Here is an 18,814-nt window from a genome sequence, read left to right as displayed (position 1 = left end):
CTGCATAACTTGAGTAGTTGGGGATGGATCCTTATAATACTTGGCAGGTGGGTAGGGGTTGAGAAGGTCAATTTCGAAAACGGGCCCCTTAGCAGTCTTCTAAGGAACTGCAATGGATCTTCCCGCTTTGATGTCTTTATGACAGATATGATGAGAACCTGATTCTGTGTGCCAGCGTATTGTAAACATGATTTCAGTTTTAAGTGTCCCAAAAATGAAAAGATGACTTTAAAAATGTTCTCTCAAGAAATCTCTCATAAATGTGCTTCTAATGAAAATAAGTAGAGATGTTAGTAGAAAGTTTAGTTATTTTAATTCTTAAAAGGGACATAGTGTAAAAAATAAAGTCACTGTTTTCGGTCATTTTTCTACATTATGAGTTGAGTCTACCTTATTACACTGTACAGCAATATTTACAACGTATGGATATGACTTTATTGTGAGGTGAGAACGTCTTGAAATATGCGCACTTCCCACCGCCGCTTGAGTTGACCGCCATTTTATCCAACTCTCCGGCGAACCAAGCCGCGCTCTAGAACGCGTTCGGTGGTTCGCTCGAATCGTTACTGAAGTTTGTTGAAAGTCCCCGCTAAGCTCCGAAGATCTGCGACCGCAACGGTCGATTCGGAAATCTACGGCCGACTTACTTCCGGTAGGCTACCCGGAAGTAAGAGAATTCGGTCGTGGCTTACTTTGGTGTTGTTAATTAGCGCTAGAAATGTGAAAAAATGATGCAGATAAGTTGGAAATAAGTTACAAATGTCAATCTGATGGGAGATTTTAAAGTTCAGAACATTTGAAATTTTGGCGCCAAATTTCTACATTATGTCCCTTTAAGTCTATGTGCAGATATGGCAAAGTTTGATGTTAGAAGGCTAGAAACATGGTGGAACTATGCACCTGTTCAGTGTAGCTCCTGAAAATAGGCCCTAGAGCTAACAGGCTTTTTACATAAATAAACACAGCTTGTGATAATGGCTGCCATGTGGCCATGTTTGTAGTACAAATTGGGGGCGGGGTTAACACCCAACTGTGAAGGGGAGGTTCATTGTGAGAAAAGGGCCAGGGGGATGGACAGGATGTTAGGGGACAAAACAGTTAAGGTATAGGTAGGAGGAGGTAGTAGGTGGTTACAAGGGGAGATTCATTTTTGTGATGAAGGTATTATCAAACCTGTATAAGTAACCAACTCTACATAAGGACCACCAGGTGACCATTGATATACAGTCAAACCTGTATAAGTGACCACCTCTACATACGGACCACCTGACCATTGATATACAGTCAAACCTGTACAAGTGACCACCTCTACATAAGGACCACCTGGCCATTGATATATAAAGTCAAAGCTGTACTAGTGACCACCTCATTGTAAGAATCACCTGGCCATTGATATGTGATCAAAACCTGTACTAGTGAACACCTCTGTGAATAGACCACCAAACCATTGTGGCCAATTTTTGCTGGCCCTTTCTTTAGTAACCACCTGTCTAACTATGTCCTTTCTTGAAAGATGGGTGTTCACTATATAGACAGGAATTAGAAAGGGGAGATTCATTGTTTCAAGAACAACTGGGAGATGGATATTTAGATGTGAAGGGGGAGGTTCATTATTTGCTGAACAATTATGTCATTAACAATTGGTTTTGAATAGAGATGTGGTATGAAAAAACCAATGAAGGTCCTGTTATTGTAGTCGATATGGACATATTTGCCTTTGTTTCAGAAAGATCATAGCTTTTGCTAATGGCACTGGTAATTTTTTCTTGGATTTTATACCTATAGTCTATATTTTCAAATGGGCAGAAGCTCTTTACAAAGTACAATCCTAAATTCAGAGTAGTGCAGGTATAATTTGTCTGGTGCAGGTAATTTTCAATGCTACCTGCACTAGTGCAGGTATGCAAAAAAAAAAGGTTTTGAGCCCTTTACATCCTTGACCCTCAAGGGTTAGAGGTGAAGTCTAAATACGGTTAACCTGGATTAACCCTAGTCAACACCTGCATCCTGCTGGAATAAAAGAACACAAGAGCAGCTGACAGGTGTCTCTATTTGTAGACATAGCAGCACAGGTGTGCTAGAGTCCTTTGTGTGGGGTTTTCTACTGTGCACACTGTAAATACTGTATATACTGTAAATGCATTTAAGTTTCGGGGATTTAATTTCGCGGCACAGGAAAAAAGGGCTTTTCGCGGTGGTTCAAATTTCGTGGTAGCACCATGCACTGTAGTCTTTTAGTCTTACTGCCATGGAAAAATGTTCGCAGTGGTTTTAAGTTCACGGTGAAGCAGCCATCGCACAATTTGTGAACATTAAACCATCGCTAAAGTTTCTGCATTCACAGTAGCTTTAATTTAAAAGCAGGACTGTCTCAAGGACCTGTCCCTCTGGCCTGAAGAAAATGATGGATTCTTGGGAAAACTAATCTAAGCAGGTAACAAAAATTTTTCCCAAAAACATTTTTGACCTCACTGTATGTAAACTGTAGAAAATAGCTGCAAAACGAGCAAATAGTTGCTGTAAATAGTAGAAAGATATTGAAAATGGATACCAATGTTGTAGAATGCCAAAGTCAATTCAAAAGTCAAAGAAAATGTGAAATAATAAAAATGAACGTGCTATTGTTCGGCATATCATACTCTGTGTGTTTGGTCATTTATTCAGCCTCCCTGACTACGAATATTACAAAATGAAGGCAATTGTTTTACCAAACTTTAGTTTTATTTGCACGGTCATATCAGTTTTGGGGTTTCCGGAGGACGTCATCCATGTAATCAAATCAAAATGGCCTTAGTAAGTGATACATGCACATGTCGATAAAAGTAACTTTATAACTTACATATGAATATGAAAGCATGGCTACCAAAGTAGGCTCAAATTTTCAAATCATTATTATAGCAGAGACTGTTTTGTCTCTTGCAACCCATACATGACACATGGATAAAAAATGTTAATCCGTAACATTCTAAAGGTTATAAATTCTGTATAAACAGGCACTTGTTGCTAACACAGTCTACAATGTAAAGTTTACATAGCATTACTGTTCAGATAGGAGGCTGATAAGAAGACAAGGGAATGAGCGATAAGTGTGCTGTTTGGTGGTTGGAGACACTTAGAAAGATCAAACAATGTCTGTTGACCAAAGTACATTGTCTCAAGGATACTCTACAATGTTCTAACGGTAGCTTAGAAGTACAAAGTAGCAGGCATTTGTAGAAGTACAGAAATGATAAAGTACAGAAAGGAATTTTTTTATCATTTCATTTTAGATCTATCATTTGCTGTAGATTTGAGGTAGTGCTAGATGTGTTTATAAATTTAATGTAGAAATGTATTTTACCTTATGAAAAGAGGTTCACCTCCAATGGAGGGACTGTTTTCGGTTCTGTTTGTGTGTTCGCACCTATAAGTTAAATTGAAGAACTTTTTGGTAGATTTGCATTACTATTAGTTTCGGTTTGTGCTAAGTTATTGAGTTTCTAAAGACACAATAAAAAAAAAAAGTCATGGTGATTTTAGGCCCCCAGCTATATTTTGTCTGTTTACTACAAATGGTACAGATGCTTGTCAGTTACCATTACAAATATTTTGATTGTTTTGTGGACAGTGTTTTCAATAAAGAATATCTCAAGCATTATTGAAATATTCTCTTAGGGTTGACTGCCTTGGTTATTAAATGTTTACTATTATTATCAGACAAATAGTGCATGTCTGTGTTTGTATATTAAGATATAGTACAACTCTGAAGTTATAAATGTATTTTCTAAGTGCCTTTGTCTTTGTTTTAGGAAAAATTAATTGATTTTTATATATATCCTTGTTTCTATGTCTGTATTTGTATCCTGGTAATGTACAGCATTGCTTAGCTTAGAAGGCAATACATTCAATGAACGCACCGGGTGGATTTTGCAGCCGAAAAAATAAACGTACATTTATTTGCAATTGGGACATGAGAGTAGTTATACCAAGTAAAAACCTCGTAAAGATAACTATCAACTCCCCCTCATCTTCGCTCTTTTTCTTTTCTTGGATCTGTAAGCCTCAAAGCACATGAATGCCAGCCAGGAGTATAATTTATTTGTTTTCGAATCGGTCCAACATCCGGTCCACTGATTTTTTTCAGGTCCAGTTTTTTTGGACCGGTCCAACGAGAGAAATAACGGTTTTGTACCGGTACCGATGCCGGTACCCATCCTTACGCACACTCATACATTGTTTGAGCCTCGGAAAGTGCAGGATATATATATTAAACGCAAGCATCCATAGCAAGACATGGAATATCCGTGTGACCTACTTAAGGGTGGGAACATCTATCTCGTGATGATCACCCACCGCTCCCTCGCCACACATAAAACCTTGGCAATAAGGAGAGCATGACAGTCGGTGATTCTTCATTCGTCAAGGCTTCGCAAGAAGTTCTTTGGGGTAAAGTAAGAGACTAAGTGTAAGAGTAAAATTGGAAAACACATAGAATACTTGAAGAATGGTGGCATCCATATTACTGAATCAGCATTGCTTTACAGTTGAAAACAAGTGGAACTTGAATGTCATACTACATACTACATGTTTTGACACCCCTATAAACTCTCTGACACCCCTATGTTAGGGTTAGGGTTACGGGTGTTGAACATTTACATATAGTGGTGTAACCATGCAGTGTTTTTTCTTGAGACAGTTAACCTATTAAGAGAACAAACAAACAAACAAATTTAAAAGCTCAACACTGGATAGTTCAAGTGTGGTGGACCCGTCATCATTTTGACGTGACCCTCTTTCCGTCATTTGTGGCCTGTCCCCTAATGTCCGTCATTTATGCGTGTGGCGCATAACTAATCGGGCTGATCGTTGGGCTATATCCCGCCAATCCACCCCTGCAGCTGTGGCCCTGGCTCTAATGCCGTGGATATAGGTCTCACTGCCCACCCAGAGTAAATCACAATCAGGCCGCGTGGCTGGCAGGCTGCGCCGTCAATCGTGATTGGCAAGGTTTCTGAATCTGTGAGAATTCGGACTCTGGTATATTAGTCAATTTAGTCTAGTAAGGTCTTTTCTACCCTGGGAAGATTTCTTAGTAAACGTTATATTTTTTCAGGACAGATAAATATAAAATGCTTGCAAAGATCAGACCGGGTGGCTATAGCAAATTGTGATTGGCAAGGTTTCTGAATCTGTGAGAATTCAGACTCGGAGTTTAGTCAATTTAGTCTAGTAAGGTCTTTTCTACCCTGGGAAGATTTCTTAGTAAACGTTATATTTTTTCAGGACAGATAAATATAAAATGCTTGCAAAGATCAGACCGGGTGGCTATAGCAAATTGTGATTGGCAAGGTTTCTGAATCTGTGAGAATTCAGACTCGGAGTTTAGTCAATTTAGTCTAGTAAGGTCTTTTCTACCCTGAGAAGATTTCTTAGTATAGCGATATATTTTTTCAGCACTGATCTATATATAAGTTAAATGAATATAAAATGCTTGCAAAGATCAGACCGGGTGGCTATAGCAAATCGTGATTGGCAAGGTTTCCCAGTCTGCGAGAATTCAGACGCAGGATTTAGTCAATTTACTCTAAGGTCTTTTCTACCCTGCAAAGATCTCTTTAAGTTAGTATATAGGTTTCAGTATAGATCTAAGAATATGACTTGTCAAAAATCAGGCCAAGAGGCTTGCAGGCCGCGCTGTCAATCTGTGAGAATTTAGATGCAGGGTTTAGCCAAAGGCTTTTTCTAGCCTGGAAAGATCGCTTAGTATATAGTTTTTCTGCACAAGTATAAGCTATGAAAATGCTGGTCAAAATCAGGCCTAGTGGATGGTAGGCTGCACTGTAAATTGCGACCCTCCTGATCTGTGAGAATTTAGACGCAGGGTTTAGTCCAAGGCTTTTTTTAGCCTGTAAAGATCGCTTAGTGTATACTTAGTTTTTCAGCACAAATCTAGGTTAAAGAATATGAAATGCTCGTCAAAAATCAGGCTGGGTGGCTGGCAGGCCGTTTCCCAATCTCTGAATTTAGGTGCTGAGTCTAGCCTAAAGCTTTTTCTACGCTGAAAAGATCTCTTAGTACATAATATTTCAGCATAGATCTCAGTTAAAGATATATAAAGTTGTTGTCAAAAATGAGGCCAAGTGACGGGCAGGTCGTGCAGCAAATCTTGATTGGCAAGGTCTTTAAGTCATAGAGAATTTAGATGCTTTTCTACTCAATGAAGTATGCTTATGAAGGCACCATTTAAAAAGTTAAAGATTATAAAATACTTGTAGTAAAAAATCCGGCTGGATGGCTTAAAGGCCATGCAGTAAATGGTGATTTGCAGTAGCGCTGTAGTCACATACTGCACAGTAATGGAAACCCTGGCACCTTAACGGACAGTCAGTGATCATAGACTAGGCAAGGGATATGTGCCACAGACTAACAGAACAGTCACTTTCAACTGTTATGAACTGTCACTGATCTATCTGTACCTTGTATCTACCCCCTTGAAATGTAACACTCTTTGATACATATGATATGTATCTAATGTTCAAAGATCTGGTCTGTGTTCAATTTGTACTTTACCTGTGAATACTACATGTTGGTATTCATGTGTCTTCTCTGATACTGTAGCTGGTGCCATCAACACTAGATAATACTGCACAATGTATAGTACATTATATGAATCTTTTGTAGTGGTTTGGAGTTCATTGTGAAGAAGTCACCACAAAAACTACAAAAATAAAATCATTTGTGCATTTATTGTATTTTAGCCTGATTAAATATCGCTTATAGCAGCCCGCCCAACATTTGCTGGCCTCCTAGCGAGGAGGGGCCAGTTACAGCCTCTGACAGCAGAGTTTGTGTTACACAGACTACTGTATTTTCTTTTAACAGTAGGGCACGATCTACACACAGTTTTTCCCGATATCGGCGAGCCTACAACCTCTCGCCGACAGCTTTTTTTCATCGTGTAGATGGAACTACTATATCGCCATTACGATATCGGGAAAATTTCTCCCGAAAGGTCCGGACCATTCGTACGATACCTTACCTATAGCTTGGCAGGGGTCCCCGACAGCTTCGCGCGCGTGTAGATGCTTCCCGACTTCGGGAAGGCTCATTAGCATATAACGCCATTTGGAAAATCGAGCTATATGTTTATGACTGCAACCATGGGTGTCCGGCCCCCTACGTTCTAGATCCCTCCCGACATCTCCACAGATATCGGTAAAAACTGTGTGTAGATTGGGCCTAAGTTATAGGAAACTGCAGCTGACAGGTCATAAACCAGATAGTGGGTGAGTTACATCTTCAACGATAGAATTTTTATATGCCAGGTGAATATGCACTCTGGAAAGCTTTCAGAAATTCTTCATAATTAGAAGTTCTTATTTTTGTATATACATTTTATATCATTTTATAATTACAAACTTTATTTGTTCCTCTTTACTTTATCTTAGATGAAATAAAAGTGACACTGACACTCAAGGGATATTATTAATTTCTGTCAAAACAATTTTCATGAGAAATACAAATATTTGTGTTGATATGTACTCCGGCAAAATTAAGTGTACTGTGATATTGTGCCTCATAATTTCTGCAGGAATTAATGATGTTACCGTAGAAAATTGGAACAAATTTTCTATTATATCTGATTACATGTGGATGCATTAGGTACTGCAGGAAGTTGGCAGATACAAATTGAGTTAATAGATGAGGATTTTGTTAAGTTAGACCATCTTAATTCTGTAGGTAGAGTGATCTGTATTTCTCTTGCTGTAATTATTCGATTTTCAATGACGTCTTTGAAATTGTGGAAAATATGCATTAAAAATCTCATGATGATCATGCCATCCCTAGATTGTGCTTAGATGCTGTAAGTTTAACAAATATAGAAGTAATAGTTACATATGAACTGTATGTACCGAGTATGAAGTTCTTTTCATTTAGCACAATTAAGTTTTCCTTATGAGTTATGCAAATCAAGTCCTAATTTGCATGATTTCGTATTCACCATCACATCAAATTCCATAAAAGTACATAGTCAATTTTATTTCATGCCCTATATTGACTTATTTTTTCCATTTACTACAAGTTTAGGGTGCATACTCTGCAACAAATGGCTTGTGAAAAAGTAGGATTCTTTTGGCTATTGACAACTATTAGGGGACAAGGAAGAAACAAACTGAATTAAGAGACCAAACTGCTTTAAACATTGCTTGTGATCAATAGGAAAAAATGATGTATAAAATGTAACTATGTGTGGCTATTTGTATTCCATAGGGAAATTTTGCTCATCAAAGTGGAAAACATGAATTGTTCTGGAGTCACCATTCTTTATTATTGTACATCAGAGTGCTGTATATTTAGGGCACAATGAAAGTAACGAGCTGTTTGTCATAATTTATGACATTGTTTACAGCAGCTGCTACGAATAGGGGTGGGTACCGGTGCAGAAAATTCAGGTCCAGGTCCGGTTCATGTCCAGAGGATCAGGTCCAGGTGTGGACCTGAACCTGATTCAGTATGTGAAAACATGTGAATGGACGATACTCAAAGTAATGGTCCATTTCGCTACAAAGAAATCTGTTTTGTGTAGTATTCGACTCCCACTGGCGTTTTAAAGTCCTACAGTGATAACTGCCTCTGTACTGTAACATGGTAGAAATGACTATAGACTGTACTGTACTTCGCCCTTGTTATTTTTCTCAACCGGTTAAAGCCCCAAATTGTGTGAATATCTCAACATATAATCTGTTCATTTTCCAATAGGTGCAACATCCAATAAGAAAAAAAATGGTTTGGTACTGGTACCAGCCCCCATTTGGGCAACACCCTCTTTTGAAAAATCCTTGGTGATGGGAAGAAGTTGTTTACTTGGACCAGCCCGCATGGCTGTCTCATCTAACAGAATTGATCCAGAGTTTAATCGGAGGATTACGGTAAATCCCATGACAGTCTAAAGGATTAAAGTGGATTGTCCAGACTCCAGACCTGCCCCCTCCCCGCAACAAATAGACATGCCAGTAGCAAATTTGGAACACAATGTACTTGGGGTGGATGTAATAAAACCAGTATAAAAGTAATGAAACAGGTATTTTTTCCGGAAAAATAACAGACTGGAATGATAAAAAATTGGTGGATAGGTTTTTGGGCCGATTCCTAAATGAACAATATGGGCAGCAGGTGGTCCTAAAATCTGTGACGTGATTTTCTAGAAGAGGGACTGTCGCAAGATTGTCTTTTTAGTGCAAAAGTTATTCCTTTGAACAGTCAGTTTTTAAGAATGATAGTAAACATTGTACTTTGTTAGTTTCTCAATATACTTGTGTTTTTACAATGTATATCTGTATGATTGAAACATGATAAGAATTATGAATATACTACTGCCTGATGCACTTTTGCCAAGATCTAAAAATAATGAAATTAGAAAATAAGAGAGAATTGCTATCTACCCACGCCAGCCCTGATTTTTTCAGGACCTTAACTGGAAACAAAACATTTATTTTGCTATTCCTAATAAGTAATTATACAGTATTGCATAAAAATTTTCAGAAAAAGATTTCAGAGACAATATTGGACCAGCCCTTATTTTACAATGGATAAGTAAAGGGTATCATGATATTGTAAGTTGTCAAAAAATGAGGATTTCTTTTTTTTTTTTTTTTATTATAATTCTTTATTATATTTTCACTGATAAATATAACAGTCACACAACAGAAAATGAAGAACCTCCCTTAAATATTAACCTATCCAAGTCTAACAGCCACATTGTAAACTTAACAGCTCATATAATATGATTATTATTATGTCATTACTAACGTTATTCATTTTGGTTATCAAATCATTACATATCATTTTATCACATTACATGTCATCTTTTCATATAAGCATTGTATCATTACTCGCATAATCATTTCAGTATTGTTTACTCAAATATCATTATCACGTCATTTCTATATTCTTTCATGATTATTTCTACATTTCAAAATCAAATTAAACACAAAGTTCCCCACTTACCCCGATGCTTCTCCAGCTTCCCTCTCCGAGATGCAATGAGACGTTCAGTTTTTTCAAAAGTAGATATTAAGTCTTTTAAAGGCCTGGAAGTTTATCATTTTTAAGCGTCTACACCGGAAGATGAAAACTTTACCTAACAAAATAATCAAATTTTTCAGGGGGGGCGCATCGTTACATGTATCTCCAAATATGATAATAAAGGAATTTAGGTAGCACTCTATAGAAGTTTCTACTTTCAACCAATTTTTTACATCATTCCAAAATGATACTACATGCGGACACTCCCAGAAAATATGAACATAGGATTCTACATCGTCATGACAGAAAGAACAAGAGCTAGAGTCTATTAATTTCCATATATGTAGAATTTTGTTACAAGGTAAAAATTTATTAATTAATCGGTATTGAAAATATCTAGTACTTGGATCAATAGTACATCTATATAAGTTTGTAAATACATCTCGCCATGGTATAGGTTTGTCAAAGTAATAGAACCAAGAAAGTCTAGTCTTGTGTGCAAGGCTGACCTCGTTCATGGACGTAAGAAAGTAAATATACATGCTTTTGTTGATTTTTATATTTCGTAACCATTTATAATTTTTTTGAAAGGGCAGGCACACAAGGTCTTTACGCTTCTCAGTACTAAGTATTTTTTTCCATTTACCGGGAATAGCTGAAATAAGTTGTAGATATCTATGTTGGTCACAAGCATTTGGGAAATTTGTACTGAATTCATCATAAGACATAAAATTGCCGTCCGGGGACAACAAGTCATTTATGAAATATATATTCCTATTCATAAAAGCTGTCAAACAAACAGTTTTACCATCAATGATAATATTAGAGTTTAAACAAATTACTTGTTGTCGTATATTTGCCGGCGTCGTGGGCTCTACGTGCTGAAATTGAAACCAGGCCAGGAAAACTTCAGAAAAAAATCCTTTTAAACAAAGGTTTATCACCGAGGATAGCTGGTAAAAAGGAAATAAACTATGACTAAGTTGAGGATGGAAGACTGTTACCCAGGAGGAAAACCATTCGGGATGAGAATAAAGTTTAGGTACCCATGAAGCTTTTATAGAAGTGTTGAATGCGCGTAAGTTTTTTAAATTTAGTCCTCCATTTTCCGATGTATTGTATAAAACCCTCCGTGCAACTCGTTCAGGACCGTTGTCCCAAATAAAAGAAAATATCTTCTTTTCATATACTTTGAAAAAGGAATCGTTAAAAAATGAGGATTTCTGCTGCCACACACCCATATCACCTAGAAAGCAAAAACTATTGCCAAAAATATAGCGATACCTTATCTTACCTTCATGGTAAAAAACATTAAAAATCTATCTCTTGTATGTCAAGGCCTTAGCTCACAAAACACATGCAAAATCAAGATTCATAAGTAGTGTTTTGCTGAATAACTGGAAATATTGCATGGAAGAGAAAATTTGGGATGACTCCAAAGCTGGAGAAATCAATGATGAACCATATGTATGCAGGGATTGGTGCCCCATTGATAGGCACTGGGGAGGCCTCGGTGATGTAATTTATAGTCTAACACATTGCAATTGTTTTCTTTGATTAGAAATGTAACGCTAGTTCACCTTTATCCGCGGGGTAACCTTTATCCGTAGTATAAAATCGGAGTATTTAGGGATATCAAGTCGACAGACAAGTGTTTCATACTGGAGTGCTATGGAAATATTGCAATTTGAAACCAACGTCTGTCGACTAAATATCCCTAAATATCTCATTTTTTTAAAAATTAGGGATATAGGTTACCCTGTGGATAAAGCCGTGAACCTACCGTTACCAAAAATTGAAGTAGAAGTGTTCACTTTTGATTTTTTTCTTAAGGGTTAGACTAAGAAGCCAGGATAAGCATATAGTATGTCACATATTTCTATTTTAAAGAATGGTTTATTTTGGGCATTAATGAAGAATTGACGTGTTTTCTGTAGTATGGGTGGTATTAAATGTATGTTTTTCTATTAGCTAACTATGATATTTGATGATTTTTGCTATTCATCTAGAGCCTAGAAACAAATTTGACTGAACAAAGTATGCAGTATACACAGAGCTCTAGAAAAGTAGCAAATATTCCATTTCTTTTGTTCATTGCTTTCAGTCAAAGTCAGTAAATGATAAATATATTTTGAAATAGAATTTGATTCTGACATCCAACGACAAACAAACTTACTGTGGCCTCATCAATGATACATCTCTGAATCAGCAGACTGCCAATATTGAGCTGACCTCCCTATCAAAGGGATGAATCACGATCATGTGACCACGCCACATCTGTGAGCTGTGATGAGAATGAGTCATCTGACTGGGGACCATCCACAAACGATTGTGTGAGAGGGGATGGATTAAATGCTTTCCAGCTTCAAATTGTTTTTCTGTCGCACTCATTGTTTTGGTGCCCATGTTGTTAGAATTTTGTGTTGTTGAATCTGTCATTTTTAGTTAATGAAAATACATTTTCATCAATTTCATGTAATGAAGTTTTTTTTTTTTCATGTATGAATAATAAAATTTCTGTCCTAAAATGGAGGAACGGGTCTTGGTATTGCTCTGGTGTTCCTGGCGTATTCAGAAGCACTTGTGTAAGACAGTTGGGTACCACGTATTTTAAAAGGAATCAAAGTATTGCTTTTTTTGGCATATTCAGATGTATGTAAGATGAAATTTAAAATAAAGAAAAATGTCTTAACTTTATGGGCTGAGGAAACAAGTACATGGACAGGGCCTTCTCCTAAAATTTAGAAGAAGACATACATGTATACACTCACTCACTCACACACACACACACAATTTTACACACACACACACACACACACGCATGCACGCATGCATACACACACACAGGTGCACATGCACACAGACACACACACACACAATCACACACACACACACACACACACATCGAATGGTACCAAAAAATGTAAACTTTCTGTAAAGGTAATATAAATGATATCCTAAATTTGAATGTACAAGCTGGTACTGAGATTACAACAAGGTGGCACACCTATTACATCATCTAGGGAGAAGCTTTAAGTAGTGTAGTATGATTTTACCCCCTTAAGTGGCACACACATCATCATATCATCTTTCATCGGATGTTCCTTATCAGCTTTTCATCCATAGCTTTGGAAACAGAGGTGACATGCTCAATGGTCTTTGAAAGGACAAGGTCATTGTAGATATTTTAGAATATTCTAAAAAATCTGCCATGAATGCTCTAAAAAATCTGCCACAAACATTCTAAAAGATCTGCCCTAAATATTCTAAAAAATCCACCATGACCCTCAATAAGAAGGTGTTTTTAACTGTTTGTGTGAAGATTAAGTTTGCATTTATTTCATTGTCAACAGAAGTAAATGAAAGTGATGTATTAACCTGTCCTAGGTTTGGACTTGCAGGTACAATTTCAGTCGGTGGCAGTATTGATGATTTTAAGATTCATTCTGTACTTGCCTGTACAAGAGCCAATTTACTTTTTGTGGTGTCAATAAAACTTATCTAATATAATTTCTTAACATGTCAGTTTTGTAAAGCACATTATAAGCTGCCTATAAAACAATGCATGGCAATTCTTATAAATTTGTATCAATAGGACTAGTTCCTAGGACTAGCACCATTTCACCTTTTTTAAAAAGCATTTTCTCCTTGTATCCTGTGGCATAACAGCATTGTGATACACCATCAATGTATATCTTTGGGAAAAGGCACCTTACACAGCTTTCCTCACTTTACTTAAGTGTAAATGAGTACCTAGCTTTGGTTTGGGCCTTTGGGGTCTCTTGGATATCACGTTACATGGAGATCCCATGTTTGAGGACAGCCACACCTCAACCACATTTAAGAGCAGTGTCATACTTTCAAGGTGTTCTTCCCACCTTAAAGTAGTTGTCCATACCCAATAACAATTATATAACGATAACTAATTTGAATCTAAAACTACCTTCCAAGTAGCTAGAATGAAAGCGGTTTGAATGTAAGATTGCTTCTTGCACATGACAAATTGATTTCTTCAAGGGATATCAAGAACTGTATGAAACTGTCCCTAACCTCCTGTTTATGGCCTGTCTTTTCAATCCAAAGCCCACGGGAGAGAGTTTTTATGTAATACTTTTGATAGCATTGCCATTATAAGAGACCACATTAATGTCACATAGTGATTTTACCCCCCCCCCTCCCCAAAGAGAACCTCAAGCTTACAATTATAATTGTTTCAACAATGATAATTTTTTCTGCGTCTTTGTATAGAGGATGCAATTTCATTAGGACATTCATACAAAATGTAAATCTAACACTGCATGTAGTTGTTTGGTGAAATATGTAATTTTTTTGAGGTGTGGGCAGATTGCAACCATAATATCACTGGTTCAGGTTTCTTCAAATAAGATACTGTTATTGTAAGGTTTTACTGTTGCTGGTCTTTCTGTGTGATACTGGGCAGTAGTTTACAGTTTTTTCCACATTTTTTTTCTCAACAGTGACATTGTAAAATAGACACAGAAAGGTACATTGTGCCTTGAATATGACCATATATAATTAAGCTTTTAGACTTGACATTGTTTTTCAAAATTCCCAAGTTTTGAAGTATTACTGTAAATGCATTTAATTTCGCGGGGATTTAATTTCGCGGTAGCGGGAAAAATGACTTTTCGCGGTGGATTTAAGTTCGCGGTAACACCATAGACTGCAATCTAATACCACAATAGAAAAATGTTCGCGGTGGATTTAAGTTCGCGGTGAAGTGGTCACCGCGAAAACCGCGAACATTAATCCACCGCGAACATTTCTGCATTTACAGTATATGCATTGTATTGTCTCTGTTTCTTAATGTTTTCATGTGGTGATGTTATATTGTATTGTATTGTAATGTAAAGACCACTAGAAGAATATATATCATGTAGCTTGCTAGATGCAACCATAATTAGATTGAGGTAAAATCAATGAAGACATGCTGGAGTTATGTGACATTCTACTGTTATAAAATAATAACTGACACACTGTATGTTGACTGCTGTACCTGTGCAAATGTTTGTAAACTATTGTGTACACCTTTGCATGGATGTGTTCATCGACATGTCAATCACTCATAGGGCTGTGTACCTGAATACGGTACCTGTACCTGTACCCGTACCCGTACCCGTACCCGTACCTGTAACTGTATGCCAATGAAATTGTTAAGTTATAGCTCTGGACCTAGATGTTAAGTGAACCTGTATCTATATCTATGAAATTGTAGGTACAGGTTGGTAGATACAGATCCGGACCTGTACTTGTATACCTGTATCTGTAACAGTTTCCATTAAAAAATTGTTTAGGTACAGGTCCGGACCTTACTGTCAAGAGAAACTGTGCCTGTGCCTATGTCTGTACGTGTAAGATTGTTTTTATACTGCATGTCTAGACCTAAATGTCATTTGTACCTTAAACATCAATGGATACCTTTGTTTTTAATTTAGACCAAATTCAGCAATTTTGCACTTGAAATACCACTAAAACAGCTTACTACATATTAATAACTATCAAACGATAGGAGAAACTTGTTTAACTTTAAGGTAGAAGTTAAGGTCCCAACCTGTACCTATCTCAAACGTCTTACGGCACATGCATATGGCATCTCAAATTTGTTCAGGTTTAGGTCCAGGTAAATGAATCCATTGTACCTGTATCTATACCTGATAAGTTACTAGGAGAAAAAGATTTAGGTACACAGCCCTAGTCACTTGTTTGTTCTCTTTGCTGTTGTGTACGCACTCATTCATTCGTCTGTTCACACTGTCCCTCCTTCATTCCATTGCTGCCTGGACTCCAGGCCCGACCAAGAACAAGAGAATGCTGGGTAAGAACCTCTCCCTTCCTCTGTAGAACTTGTAGTGACCTTGATAGTCAAGTTGATGACCTTGAAGAAATTTACACAGATTTGAATGAGCCTTTAAGTGTAAATTTGAAGAGCTAAAACTAATGATTGCATATTTGTGTCTAGTTTTAGTTGTAGAAGTTGTAATGACCTTGATGTCAAATTAATGACCTTGCAAAAATTTGCAGATAAAAATCTGTGCATTTAAGCGTAGATTTCTACTGAAAAAGTTAACAGTAGTTTTAGTTGTAGAACATGTAATGATAATCAAAGTGCTGTGAATGTTCTCTGAAAAAAAATCTATACAGTCACTAACAGTTATTTATGTTCATTCAGATTAATGTAAAATGAGTTGTTGTTCACATATGTTGAAAAATATTTTCTTCTAGCACTACATTTTCATGTCTCTAGATGTACAAGTCCTTTGATATGAAATCTCTGCAAATTGCAATACTCACCATTCTCATTGTCATGGTTAACACTAGAGGGTTAAATTTTTACTCATTGATATCATTCATATCATTTGTTTGCCATTTCAATGTTTGTTAAAAGCTACTGCAAATTTTATGTGATCCAGTTTCAAAATGTGAAATTTTGATAGTTTTCAAGTACTTTTTTTTCCAGTGAAACCTAATAACATCTTATTTCAGTTTCAAAGCTACCCAAAGTTTGATTAGGGTAAATGTCAACGATTCAAACCAAATTCTCAAAATTCTCTTAACTGCCATCTGACAAAATTTTTGCTTTATTCCTATAACACATACCATACATCATATACTATATGTTCCTCATCTTCTTTCTGTCTCCATACATGTATGCATGTCATTCTTTCAAATCATCAACTTGGTTGGACTCATTTCACCATTATTCTCCATATGAGTTTCTTCACAGTACAAATAATATTTAGTGTTTGCTTTGATTATTGTTTTGTCAATGTAATATTAGCAGCTAAAGTTTTTTGTGACTGTTAGTTATAAAAGTAACCTTGGGGAAATGTTTATCCAAATGATATGAACAAAGTAAACTCAATCCATTTTATACAACTGTATGTAGTGTGGATTTGCTGGTAAGATTGGGCTTGGTGCAGTTTCCATGCCTTTCATTGCTTGCTGCTGTTCACTTGTGATCCACTAGAGGGCTCTGCTGATTTTGTCACATGAGCATTGTTGCTTGCATGTCTTTTAAACTGCTTTCTTCTGGACAGAAATGCCTCTGGAAAAATAAGACAGATAACAATGACATTTGAGAAAGTTGAAACTTGACGGAAAGACAGATCTTAAATATTTTCCCCAGCTTTAAACATTTGAGAAGTCTAAAGTGATAAAAGTGGAGACAGTGTACATGTAGTTGAAATTTGCATGAAACAGGAAGTAAAATGAATCGCAGTTTGGCTGCAACGCGGTAGGAGGCACTGTCTGTTGGCATGCTTGTAACCACTGAATTTTCAGCACCCTGGAAATGACCAGTCAATATACTGTACATGCCTGTTATAATATCAGGCGTATTTGCAGCCAGTAGGTACCCAATGTATTGAGTAATGAGGCTGATTAACGTGGTCGAGGCGCCTCCTCGAGCACAGGACCCCCGTTTTACGTCCCTCCCAGAAGACGATTTCGTCGAATGCTTCGTGAGGCTACAGCAATCTTGTCATCCTTGGTTGGTCTCCCATCCAAGAAATGACTGGACTACGCATTGCTTAACTTCTGAGATCGAGGGATCGGGTGTATCCAACACGCCACACGGCTGTTATGCCTGATTTGAGAGTGGGTTTGGCTTGATGTATCGAATTCGAATGCAGTTGAAATTTGCTTAACAAACAACAACTGAAATGCAGTTTGGTGGCAAAACGATAGGAGGTGCTGTACAAGCGTTTGGAAAAGAACAAAAAGAAAAGAAATAAATTACCTTATCTGCAGTTCTGTGATGATAAGATAGGGGCACATTAGCTAAGTTCAGCAATGGTAGACCAGAAAAGGGTTCTGGTGTATTGAAAATGGTAAGAATAAACAACAAAGAAAATGAGCGCCGCTACATACAATTTCTGTATATTGTTCTTTATAATTGTTCCTTGTTACAGTATTTCAGGAGTTAAATAAGATGAAATTGAGTACTTAATTGCAGTTGTTAGAATTCTCCCAGATAGGATGTTAAATGTAGGTCCCGTGTTTGAGTAGAGCCACACCCGGAGCTTGTAAAACAACCCGCCACTCTCATTCAAAAGTGGTGGGGGTGTGAGGGGATCATATAAATGTGTCTGAATATGCAGCTTGTAGTGTTAAGTACAAACTTGGTGTGTTTCACCATGAGGTGGTGCAATGCATACAAACAAACAAACAAACAAACAAACAATCCATTGGGATTTGTATAAAGAAGATTCCCAGTAGAGGACAGTACTACTAGTAGTCATTATAATCATGAAAAAGAGATATAAAAAAAATGGATTGCAACAAAATATTATGTCACTGCTTGAAAATTCAAGTTTCTACAAATTTCTGGACCCTTCCACAACCTTGAACTTGACTTGTCTGGAATATACGAGAATATCAAGGATCGGTTGCACCAGATGGGGTAATTCCTGCACACATCCCGGACATGTCAAGTTTCATGGCTGTGTCCAGAAGTTTCCAGAAATTTGAATTTTTGCGCAGTGTGTAACCAAAGAAAAGCCACCCATGGCCTCCTGTGCTCCCTGCGCGGAGGTTCCTCAGGGATGAAGGATTGACGACCTTAAATGTTTGATGAGTCATGTAAGTACACGGTTCCCGTGGCTGCCTCGGCACGTGACATGCCTGCAAACAGGACAGGAAATTAACTGCTCAGGGCTCGAAATACTTTCTTCTGCATACCTGGTGCAGGTAACATTGAAAATTACCTGCACCAGACAAATTTTACCTGCACTATTCTGAATTTAGGAAGTATGGATCATACTAAGATTGTTGAGTAACCATTGCTATT

General features: G+C 37.2%; 1 protein-coding gene across 5 annotated transcripts in view; it reads left to right on the top strand.

Annotated features, from left to right (window-relative positions):
* The window catches only part of LOC118404830 (regulating synaptic membrane exocytosis protein 2-like), a 186,015-nt gene that overhangs the window by 18,088 nt on the left and 149,113 nt on the right, over positions 1–18,814 (top strand). For all 5 annotated transcript variants that reach the window (XM_035804193.1, XM_035804195.1, XM_035804194.1 and 2 more), the window contains exon 2: positions 15,815–15,841. In XM_035804193.1, the coding sequence (XP_035660086.1) occupies positions 15,815–15,841 (27 nt within the window). The remainder of the gene's footprint in view (positions 1–15,814; positions 15,842–18,814) is intronic.

The sequence above is a fragment of the Branchiostoma floridae genome, chromosome 17 (genome assembly GCF_000003815.2).
Source record: "Branchiostoma floridae strain S238N-H82 chromosome 17, Bfl_VNyyK, whole genome shotgun sequence".
NCBI classification, from domain to species: Eukaryota; Metazoa; Chordata; class Leptocardii; order Amphioxiformes; family Branchiostomatidae; genus Branchiostoma; species Branchiostoma floridae.
Note: the sequence above shows the minus strand (reverse complement) of the source record. Positions and strands in the feature narration are given on the sequence as shown.